The 12,069-nt window shown below is 45.5% G+C and overlaps 1 protein-coding gene across 5 annotated transcripts in view; it reads left to right on the top strand.

The window, feature by feature from the left end:
- Positions 1-12,069, top strand: part of ZBTB40 (zinc finger and BTB domain containing 40) — a 67,381-nt gene that overhangs the window by 29,097 nt on the left and 26,215 nt on the right. For 4 of the 5 annotated variants that reach the window (XM_044996518.1, XM_044996520.1, XM_044996516.1 and 1 more), the window contains 4 exons: positions 189-331; positions 5,557-5,749; positions 10,705-10,841; positions 11,339-11,537. In XM_044996518.1, coding sequence (XP_044852453.1) covers positions 189-331; positions 5,557-5,749; positions 10,705-10,841; positions 11,339-11,537 — 672 coding nt within the window. The remainder of the gene's footprint in view (positions 1-188; positions 332-5,556; positions 5,750-10,704; positions 10,842-11,338; positions 11,538-12,069) is intronic. The other variant, XM_044996521.1, reaches the window with a different exon arrangement.

Genomic DNA, 12,069 nt, shown 5'->3' with positions numbered 1-12,069 from the left:
CCTTTCATAGAGTTTAAAGAGAATAGTAAAGTGTTTTTCTCTGCTGCTTATGCTCAGGATAAGCTTTGCTATTCACTTAGATCTTTCACAGAGGCTCGCTCTCTCATTTCAGTGGAAAATACCTTGCTGTCACTTTTTTCAAACCTGACTTGTTTTTTCTCTTGCATTTCCAAATCTTTCTTCCCCAGGGAGCACAGAAGAGGGAAAGACCCTGTCTGCTCTATTACTGGAATACAGGGAAGAGCTGATTCAGAGCATAACACAGCTGAGCCCCATCATAGAGTTCCTAGAAACAGGAGAGGAGGGACTCCTGACTGGCTTGGAGAAGCGGGTAACAAATCTGAAATAAGGAAAGCTCTGTATGTGTGAGGTGTGTGTGTGTGGCTGCACAGAACTTTCTTATCACATGATTTGCCAGGTCACAGTTGCTTCCCTGACCTGGTAACTACCTTATTTACCCTGCAGAGCATGGAATAGAAATAGTTAATAGTTCAGGTCCTCCCATTAACTTTCTAATTGAACCATGTGAATCTGAGAGCTGAATTGCAAAGGTTCAGCACTGAGATGAGCACTCCCAGTCCCAGATCTATGCGCCCAATGTCCCACTGGCCGAACTGTGGGAGGGGAGGCAGCTAGTGTTCTTTATAAGTTCTGTGAAAGTCCACGGTAGAGCAATGCCCTACCACAGGGTTGGGAAGATCAGGTCAGGACATTAAAACACTAGTGTTGAATACCCCCCAGCCTGATTAGTGGGCATGTCATTCTGTATGTGTTTGTCTAAGTTGTCAAGTTACTTTTCAGGTAACTCTCCAAAGGTTTTGGCTTACTTAAACTGGGCAAACAGTTATTCATATGTGTAGAACATCCCCATATATGCAGAACATCCTCTTATCAATTTTTGATGTTCAGCGTAGTTGAAATTTACAAAGTGGAACGCTTAGTGTTTCCTGTTGGATTATCAGCACTCACCTGTAAGTGACTGCACTGTGCACACAGACTGGACTAGCCTGAAGGACCTTCTGTTTTATACAGTCTAGCACTTTCTGCATTGTCTGGGGAGGGCTGTTTACAATCTGTCTATGCACACCAAAACTCAGAATGCTCTTGCGTGTGTCCTGTGATATTTTTGGTAAAGGTGCCTGCAGCCACATTTCTGTTGCAGTTAGTTGGGCTTGTTTGTTCCCGTATGACACGGTATTGCAATGAATAAAGAGTACCCTTGGGGCCATTGGTGTGAATGAAGCCTGCTTTCTGTCTGAGTGGGTTTGACTTGAGGGCATAGCACCTGAGCTGAGAATCTCTGTTCTTCCCTATGATAGTCTCCTAAATTACTGTTCGTTACGGGCTCCTTTCATTAACTGCTCCCAGCAAAATATCTCTAAGCATGAACTCTGCTGCCAGCCATTCTAGAAGGCCAGAGAAGGTGCTGTTATCAGCATCCCAAGTTTACCCCTCTTGAATTTAGAGATTTAGCCCAATGTTTGGTAAACTTCCTCCATTGAAGGAGACATGGTTAAGTGGGAGTGGGTACATGAAAAGGAAGGGTCACATATGAATGTAGTAAAGCAGTGAGCATCCACCACAGGTATTACAAGGCCTGAGGCACAGATGCTCCAAGAGGTTACATGGATCTGAGCTCTTGGTCCTTGATGCTGCATCAGGAGTGTAGATCTGTATGCATTAAGAGCAAATGGAGCTAGTTGAAATTTTTCCCTTTTTTTTGGTTGTTGTTGAAAAACAATCATTTTTTGAAGTCTTAAGTACTTTTCCAAAACTTCTGTTTTGTTCTTTGTAGTGGTGTGTTTTGTTTTATTTATAAAACTGTAAAATGTAATGCATACTTCTTCGTTGAATGATGTCCCTGTGGGCACCTTTGAGCTCATAATTGGAGATTTATGGTAGCAGTGCCCAGTTGGGTTGCACATGTGCGGTCCCCATCTTGTGCTGCTTCAGGCAGTTAATTGGCATTGTGCAACCACTACCCTCCCACCTCCCCTCTACTTTGGAGTTTCGCACTAGTGCTCTGCAGTAGAGAAGGAACAGAGAGGGGGTTGGTCGCACAGCACCAATGAATCTCGTGAAGTGGCACGAGATGGGGACTGAGCATGTGTGACCTAACTGAGCACTGCTACCATAAATCTCCGATTATGAAGCAGGGATGCACGAACACCTAAAGTGGAGCACCCACAGGGACACACATCTTGAAGAAAAAAGCTAATGTAGTGCCCATCTTTAAAAAAGGGAAGAAGGAAGATCCAGGGAACTACAGGCCAGTCAGTCTCACCTCAGTCCCTGGAAAAATCATGGAGCAGGTCCTCAAGGAATCAATCCTGAACCACTTAAAGGAGGGGAAAGTGATCAGGAACAGTCAGCATGGATTCACCAAGGGCAAGTCATGCCTGACTAACCTAATTGCCTTCTATGACGAGATAACCGGCTCTGTGGATGAGGGGAAAGCAGTGGATGTACTATTTCTGGATTTTAGCAAAGCTTTTGATACAGTCTCCCACAGTATTCTTGCCAGCAAGTTAAAGAAGTCTGGGCTGGATGAATGGACGGTAAGGTGGATAGAAAACTGGCTAGATGGTCGGGCTCAACGGGTAGTGATCAATGGTTCCATGTCTAGATGGCAGCCGGTATCAAGTGGAGTGCCCCAAGGGTCGGTGCTGGGGCCGGTTTTGTTCAATATCTTCATTAACGATCTGGAGGATGGTGTGGACTGCACCCTTAGCAAGTTTGCAGATGACACTAAACTGGGAGGAGTGGTTGATACGCTGGAGGGTAGGGATAGGATACAGAGGGACCTAGACAAATTAGAGGATTGGGCCAAAAGAAATAGGATGAGGTTCAACAAGGACAAGTGCAGAGTCCTGCACTTAGGACGGAAGAATCCCATGCACTGCTACAGACTAGGGACCGAATGGCTGGGTAGCAGTTCTGCAGAAAAGGACCTAGGGGTTACGGTGGACGAAAAGCTGAATATGAGTCAACAGTGTGCCCTTGTTGCCAAGAAGGCTAATGGCATTTTGGGTTGTATAAGTAGGGGCATTTCCAGCAGATCGAGGGATGTGATCATCCCCCTCTACTCAGCACTGGTGAGGCCTCATTTGGAGTACTGTGTCCAGTTTTGGGCCCCACACTACAAGAAGGATGTGGATAAATTGGAGAGAGTCCAGCGGAGGGCAACAAAAATGATTAGGGGGCTGGAGCACATGACTTATGAGGAGAGGCTGAGGGAACTGGGATTGTTTAGTCTGCAGAAGAGAAGAATGAGGGGGGATTTGATAGCTGCTTTCAACTACCTGAAAGGGGGTTCCAAAGAGGATGGATCTAGACTGTTCTCAGTGGTAGAAGATGACAGAACAAGGAGTAATGGTCTCAAGTTGCAGAGGGGGAGGTTTAGGTTGGATATTAGGAAAAACTTTTTCACTAGTAGGGTGGTGAAGCACTGGAATGGGTTACCTAGGGAGGTAGTGGAATCTCCTTCCTTAGAGGTTTTTAAGGTCAGGCTTGACAAAGCCCTGGCTGGGATGATTTAGTTGGGTTTGGTCCTGCTTTGAGCAGGGGGTTGGACTAGATGACCTCCTGAGGTCCCTTCCAACCCTGAGATTCTATGATTCTATGATAAGAACTTACGTTTCTGCACAAGGAGAGTAACTTTCTCTTTTTTTTTTCCACAACCCTGATTCACCCCAAGAGCAGTTCCATCCTGCACATTGAATGAGGCAGGGGTCCCATGGAAACAATAGTACGTGATCATTTAATTAAAAGCTATCATAATGCATACAGACAAGGGGGCTGAATTAGGGTTGCATGTGCAACCTTAACTGTGGCATTTCCTAACTTGTGAGAGCTTGACTTTTGAATCATAATATTCTTTTAACATAACTTTTTTATGCAGTTTCCTAATTTAAAAAATAGATAGAAAAAACAAAAATTCCATCATGTAAAACCATACCGACCCCCAGGCTTGGTCATCAGCAGGGTCTGGACGTTTTAACAGCCACAGCACAGATCTACAACTTGAGCTAACAGAGTAATTTGTAGCAGGAGGAGATGAGGCACACTTTGCCGGTGGGTTTCACAGCTATTTGCTGACAGCTGAGGAATGTAGAGTCTGCTGTTTGTAAAGGGTTTTCTTGCATAGTGCCCATGCTTGCCCGTGTTTGGAATGTGGTATCTGTTATTCCTTGTGAAAAGACCATCTCTTTGGCTACAGCCTGTATTCAGGAAGTGCAATCTTGTATTCAGAGAGTGTTTCTAATCTTGTTCCAGGTATTTGTTATACCATGCATAAGGGATGGTCCATGGCTGGGTCATATAAATAAATCACTGTTAACAAGTAAAGTATTTATTAAAATAATAAGGTTTCTCTCCCTTCCACCCATATTCCAGGAGCAAAAAAAGAAAAATACCTGAAAAAACAAACCAAAAAAACCTGAAACCAAAAAAATTTTAAAAAGGAAATTTATTTTGAATAAATGAACAATCTTTTTGGAACCTGCAGAATGAAAATAACATTGAAATTCTTTGTCAAACATTTTCCATTTTTTTTTTTTTACCAACTCTAAGTGCCAGGTTCAGTGGAAAAATGTAATCTGACCTTGTGCATAGAGGGAGGTCAATAAACTACATATACTTATGTGATGGGTTCCCCAAGGTGCCACCTGGAACTGGGTGCCACTGAGCCCTCTGTGCCGCCACCAGGGCTCCCTCTCACACTGTGATGCTGTGACAAGCCGAAAACCTCTCCAGCTACTGCACTTACACAGACATCCACGCAACTGCATTACATGAATGCTTCCACCCGCCACTCATGAATCAGCAATAGAGAGACACCAGCCAATTCCCCCCGCTTCCCAGCCTCACACCCCAGAGCTGTACCATCTTGCCCCGGTCAGAAGCCTGACCTCTGTAAGTTTATTTCTCCGTCTGCCACTTCTACAAAGGAAAGTGGATGTCCACAAGCCCTTACAACCTGAGCAGATTTCCCAAGCACTTCAACCAAAAAGCACTGGTAATATATAAAATAGGTTTATTAACTATAGAAAGACAGATTAAGTGATTATAAGTAAGAAGCGTACAGATCAAAGTTGGTTACCTAAGAAATAAAAGTAAAATCGCAATCTGAGTTCTATAAACTAGACAGAATTTGAATCAAGCAGTATCTCACCCTGATAGATAATACAAGCAGGTTATAGATCTTCCATATACAGGCTGGAAGTCTCCTTCAGCCAGAGATCACCCTCCCCAGTTCAGTCTTTGTCCTCCAGACGTGTTTCCTCACAACCTGTTCTTCTGGTTGACAAATGTCAGTCACATATAGTGTGCTAAGATACCAAAGTTACAGGCACCTTATAAATACTTCAGAGTGTGATGTCAAATGCAGCTGAAGCACTGGATACAGTAAATGCAATACTAGAAAAAGTATAAAAAAGATTATACAAAACTAATAGAGCATTGTGTAATCTTATACCATTTTAGGCCATCTTGAGTCATTCAGATATAAGAGTCATTAGGAATTTCTCGTAACTGGTTGTTTGCTTGTTCCTGCAGGTGATTCTGGATTGCTGTGAAGGCAGCTCCCACAGGGAGGCAATGGAGAATCTGCTCAGGAAGGTGGTGGAAGAGAAGACCCTGAAAGCTGAGAGCTTGGTAAAACTCCTTGGGGCTGTAAAATCATCATTCCCTGATCTGCACCTTCTGCTAGACAATTTGGTGGCAGCAGCAGTTGTGTCTGATGGCACAGGTATTAATGGATTTAGCTCAACAAAGAGAATCCTAGAATCATAGACTATCAGGGTTGGAAGGGACCTCAGGAGGTCATCTAGTCCAACCCCCTGCTCAAAGCAGGACCAACACCAACTAAATCATCCCATCCAGGGCTTTGTCAAGCCTGACCTTAAAAACCTCTAAGGAAGGAGATTCCACCACCTCTCTAGATAACCCATTCCAGTGCTTCACCACCCTCCTAGTGAAGAAGTTTTTCCTAATATCCAACCTAAACCTCCCCCATTGCAACTTGAGACCATTACTCCTTGTTCTGTCAACTGGTACCACTGAGAACAGTCTAGATCCATCCTCTGTGGAATCCCCTTTCAAGTAGTTGAAAGCAGCTATCAAACCCCCCCTTATTCTTCTCTTCTGCAGATTAAACAATCCCAGTTCCCTCAGCCTCTCCTCATAAGTCATGTGCTCCAGCCTCCTAAGCATTTTTGTTGCCCTCCGCTGGACTCTTTCCAATTTTTCCATATCTTTCTTGTAGAGTGGGGCCCAAAACTGGACACAGTACTCCAGATGAGGCCTCACCAATGTTGAATAGAGGGGAATGATCCCGTCCCTCAATCTGCTGGCAAAGCCCCTACTTATACAGCCCAAAATGCTGTTAGCCTTTGTGGCAACAAGGGCACACTGTCGACTCATATCCAGCTTCTCGTCCACTTTAACTCCCAGGTCCTTTTCTGCAGAACTGCTGCCTAGCCATTTGGTCCCTAGTCTGTAGCGGTACATGGGATTCTTCCGTCCTAAGTGCAGGACTCTGCACTTGTCCTTGTTGAACCTCATTAGGTTTCTTTTGGCCCAATCCTCTCATTTGTCTAGGGGTGACTTGATCACAGTCTATAAATACCTACATGGGGAGCAAATATTTGATAATGGCCCCTGCAATCTGTCAGAGACAGGTACAACACAATCCAGTGCCTGGAAGTTGAAGCTAGACAAAATGAGACTGGAAATAAGATGTACATTTTTAACAGGCAATTTTTAACCAAGGCAAATTCTCATCACTGGCAATTTTTAAATCATGATTGGATGTTATTCTAGAAGATCTGCTCTAGGAACGATTGTGGAGCAGTTCTGTGGCCTGTGTTACACAGGAGATCAGACTGGATGATTACAGTGGTCCCTTCTGCCCTTAGAATCCATGAGTCTGTGAAATCTTCAAAGTGTTGTAGGCTCAGCTCAAATAATGGCCAGAAAGTCTGGATGTTTGTCTGGACTTCAGTGCACGTCTGGAAACTTACTTTTATAACAGGAAAAATTGAGACTATTTTCACAAAACACCAGATGAGCGAAAGAGCAACGGGATAAGAGGACTTTGCCAGTGACAATGGTTTGTCCCTCCCAGGGCCCATGTTACGGTACAGAGCAAGTGTTACCATTTGCAAGCCCATAACTGCTTCTTGGTGAAATTTAAATCTAATACTATTGCAACCATATTGTTAAATCTGTTAAATACAAGAGTGTTTCTGTCCAGTATCTAATTACAAATAAGCTTTTAGTTAATCACATGAACATACCGGCACTGGTATCTATGGTTGCATACACTGTTCCTTTTATAGGCAAAATTGCTGAACTCCACTGTTTGATTGTAAGTGTCTGGGCTCATCCCTGCGGCGCCTCCTGCTGGTCTCTCAGGGAATTAGCTCCAAGGCGGTCGATCCCACATAGGAAACCCTGGCAGATGCCTACCTCCAGTGTGCCCCATTGCAGCCCCTATTCTGGCTCCTCTAGAACCTCCTGCTGAGGTTCTGGCTGCTCTTCTCCTTGCACGTTTTCTATTTAGACACTCCCTGTCCATGGCTGCACAGAGTTGCAGCACCACCTCCTCGGTAGTGTTCCCTCTCATTTCTTACATCCATGTACGGAATGAATTCTGTTATGTGCACTAATATGGAGGTGATGTGTGGTGAGGGTGGGGCCGAGGGATTCAAAGTGTGGGTGTGAGCTCAGGATGGGGCAGAGGGTTGAGGTACAGGGGGGTAAGGACTGTGGCTGGGGTTGAAGGCTTGGGGGGGGGGGATGATTGGTTTGGGGTGCAGGCTGCGGCAGGGAGAGAGGACTTCCCCCAGTCCTCTCTCGCCACAGTAGCTCGGCCGGTGGAAGGATGCTTCTCCCCAGCCGTGGCAGCTCTGGAAGGGCTGGGCTGGGCCGGGTCAGGGGAGGGGTGCCTCTCCCTGCCTGCACGGCCCTTGATAGCCTGCTGCATGGCCGCACAGCTTAGAGCAGGGGTCCCCAACGCGGTGCCCTTGGGCACCATGGTGCCCGCAGGGGCATCTTAATGCGCCCGCGTCCTGGCCCCCAGGAGAGCACCCGCCAAAATGCTGCAGCGGCATTTTGGCGGGGACGCCTTGCAATGATGACGCTTGTCGCCGACAAGTGATGTCATCGAGAGGTGTCACTCTCGAATTTTGGCAGCGACGCTTCTCAATGACACCACTTGCCGTCGACAAGCGGCATCAGCGAGAGGCGTCCCCGCCGAAATTCGGGGGCAACGCCTCTCGATGACACCACTTGCCATCGACAAGCGACGTCATTGAGAGGCGTCGCCGCCGAAATGCCGCCGAAAAGGTTGGGGACTACTGGCTTAGAGGGAACTTACCTCCTCAGCTGCCCCCTGATGCTGGTCACCGTGGCCACACATGAATCCAGGAAGCGGAGGTTGGATGAGGGGTTCTTTGCAACCATGGGGCCAGCTTCCATTCTCTCATTTGTTTACATCTCTGGGCAGAGTTCCCTTTCACAATATCCAGATTCCCTTGCAGAGCAGTGGGCGTTATCCGGACTATTCTGCTCACTGTCTCTATCCAGTACCTTTGTTTTGAATCTTTGACTCTGACACGTGTCCCTGGGTTTTCTGTTACTTGTCCCATGGAATGTTGTTTTTTGAACTCTGGGAACCATCCCTCATTTGAGTGGGGTTGGACCTTCTGTCCTACGTGGACCTCGGTCCTCCCTCCTGGACTTGGAATAGGCCAGCATCTTTCATCAGTGCTGAATCCACTTAAAAATTAAAACTAAATTGAAATGCAGTGAAATGTAAATGAATGTTTAATAGAAAGCAAATTTGTGCTCATAATACCAATAAATTCCTGTGACAAACATTCCAGGCAGACAGTTTGCCTCATCATTTGTTGAGCACCATTGCTTCCCTTGAAACATCAGACTCCGAATGTGGTTAATTATCTCGTGGTAATACCCATTCCAGGGAGGAGTATTCCCTCATTACATGAGTTGCATATCCTGAAATTGAAATTGGAATAAATAGAAGCACAATGTTCTTTACCATGGAAATAAAGAGTGAGGGAGAGTCCACTGACACCACACTGCACTGTGTGTCAAATTGAACCGCTCTGGATTTGGTACAGTATTACTGTGATGTGAAATGTACCTTATTGCTATGGATGGAGTTTAAGTGACTGGTATTAAGCGTGCTTGCATTTTCAGATCTTGACATGGTTACAAGGTTTGAAATAAATTCTAAGAATTAATGTTTGTTTAATGAAATCTTAAACATTAAATATGAGAAAAAACCTGCTAGCTCTTAGCCCAGCTCCCTGCTCAGTGCAGGATTGTTCCATACAGCTCCAGGGTGCTACATTTAAAGCTAGACTGAGCAATGAGGCTTTCACCACTTTCCTTGGAAGATCAGGCCACTGTCTCATTGAATTCACTGGCAGGAAGTTTTTCCTGATGCTCACTCTGAATCTTCCTTTTCTTAATTTCATCCATTAACTCCCATTGCCCCTTTCACCACAGTAAAGAGTTGTGCTCTCTCTTTAGAGTGCATACATTTCCAATTCTTTGAGACTCTCTATCTATTCCCCAAGAGCCCAATAGCTCTGTAATTGTAACTCATTCCTTCCTTCAGCATCTGAATCACATTGGTGCTCTTTCCTGATTCACTCAAGTTTTCACCTATGTTCTGGTATTGATGTGCCTACAGTGGAATGTCGCATTCTAGGTTCATCATTTCTCAAGTCTTCAGAAGAGGCATTTTATTTATTTATTTATTTATGTTTGGCTGCTGATTTGCAATCCATAATTTGCTTTACTTTCCCCTAAATTTTTTCATCAGAGATAACCCAGACCCAGATTATCTTGGCCATGTGGTTGTTTGGGTGTTTGGGAAATGGTGTAGTGTACTTGTACACACCTGAAGAAGGGTTAACTGAAGAGATGAGTTACTCAACGGCTGTGACTAATAGACCATAGGCCCCCTCAATGTAACGACAACTAAAAGTCCAGGGAATCAAAAGGAGACACTGTGAAGGATCACCTCACAGCATTGTCTTCATATGCTAGACTACAAGGTCTGTTGGCCTTGGCCAGAAGCTGAGCTTTTGATCTTCTGAACTAGGAGGACTGTGGCTGATGCTTTGAATAGACTAGGAATATCTGTCTACACACACTGTACAGTTTATAATGTCTCCTTTTATATGGATAAGTTTAGAGCTCAGACAACTGAATGGCTAATAGCACTTGGCTAGACCTAACTAGAGGGCAGGTGGACACTGCAAACTTCTGTTACACAGCTCAGCCAGTGCATCTCACACCTGCTACCGTCCATTCCTTCTGATCCCTGGGGCTCTGCTAGTGACCCTCAATCCTGACCTGGAGTATCTACCCTCTGTTATTCATATCACAGTACTACCAAGACACCTCAGACCTGTCCTGCAACCCCCCTGCCCCCAAGGCTCTTGTGAGGAGAATCTGTGCTTCCCTCAATTTTCAGATTACAGATCATTAGTGACTAGAACTGAAACCTATTTTTTCCTTGTGCTTGGATTTGGACCCAGGTCTCCCAAGTGAAAGGCTACTGCAGTAACTTTGTGTGGCACTGTGGCCCCCTAACTGCTTTATCCCCTTAGCTCTGAGCATCGGAAAGGCACAACATATTGAACTGTTGTTTTCATTTGCATTCAGCCAGATGGACCCCAGAGGATTATGGGACCCAACTACTGAAACGATACCAAGAAAACTTTGCAGAGCTCTTCATGGACACGCAGATGCTGCTGCGAGGGATCTCAGCTGCACAAAATTTAGCTCCTGGAGAAAGAGAGGTGAGAGAATTGTCTGTCTTTGTATTTGCCTAGAGCATGGTGTCCTAAACCCTGATTTGTATGTGGAACGCTAGAGAGGACCCGATTATTCCATTCATCATTGCAACATGGTGTGGGTTTTTTTCACTGCAGAAGTTGGGTTAATGTCTCTCTAGCTTCCACCAGGTGAAGCAAAACACAACAAAAGATGGATTCATGAAGCTAAAAGTTGCCAAACAGCAACTACTCGCTCCACAGCCGAGGGAATGGCTTCAGTTTCTCTTGTTATTGGCATGTCTCATCACACATTGGTGCTCCTGTAAGCACCCAGTCTGGCTGCAGATTAGCTGCTGCAGGGCTCAAGCATTTTGGTCACGTGACACATGTTCCTGGTATAGGTCTCAGCAGGACAATAGAAAAATGAGAGTCCAGATCTCCAGCAGGCAGATGGGTAGTTGGCTAGTCTGTGGCAGATGCATAGAAGTTCCTCTTAGTGTCTTGGTGCCTGTCTCTTGAAGGTAATGGAACAGATTGTGAAGAGGGAGACTGGCTCGAGTGGTTTCAGCTCACTGGTATCTGCAGCACTGGAAGAACAAACTGTGTCGGTGACTGCCGTTTGGCAGCTGCTACTGGCAGCACGAGAGGCAGAGCTTCCGCTGAACCTGCTCATTGAGGAAATCCGGAAGGAACCCGATGCAGAGTTTTTCTTCCAAACAGGTAGTGATATTGTACTCTGGACAAAGATGCTTTCCTTCTAGATCCCACCAGATCCTCCCTGAGGTGCCTTTCTCATTGTTCCCACCAGATCCTTCTCCCCGCAGACATCAGAAGTGGATTATCTACAGATCCTCCCTCCCCCAGTCAACAACAAATCCTCACAGAGCTCACTGAGTCTACTTTTTTTCTATGCTTTAGAGGTTCTTTCAGATCCCAGCAGATCTTCTCACTTCCTGTGCGCCCCCCCCCCCCCCCCCCCGCTTCAGATGTAGAGATGTACATCAATTCTCACCCCAATCCTGTGAAGTGGTGACTAAATACTTTAGAGGTCAGATAAGCATCTAGAGGTTTGGCTGCTTGTCTGAATCCCCTGGGACACCCTCTAACTTGGCTGGAAAAATGGCAAAAGCCATCTTGTGTGACTTCCAGCACACCCTCTTTATAGTTGGGGCCGGAAACACCAGAACAACAGCTTTCTATGTGGTGTTATGCATTGCTAGAATTGTGCAGCGTATTGTTCATTGAAATGAGA

The sequence above is a fragment of the Mauremys mutica genome, chromosome 21 (assembly GCF_020497125.1).
Source record: "Mauremys mutica isolate MM-2020 ecotype Southern chromosome 21, ASM2049712v1, whole genome shotgun sequence".
NCBI classification, from domain to species: domain Eukaryota; kingdom Metazoa; phylum Chordata; order Testudines; family Geoemydidae; genus Mauremys; species Mauremys mutica.
The sequence above is the reverse complement of the archived record's forward strand: the minus strand, read 5'-3'. Positions and strand labels throughout refer to the sequence as shown.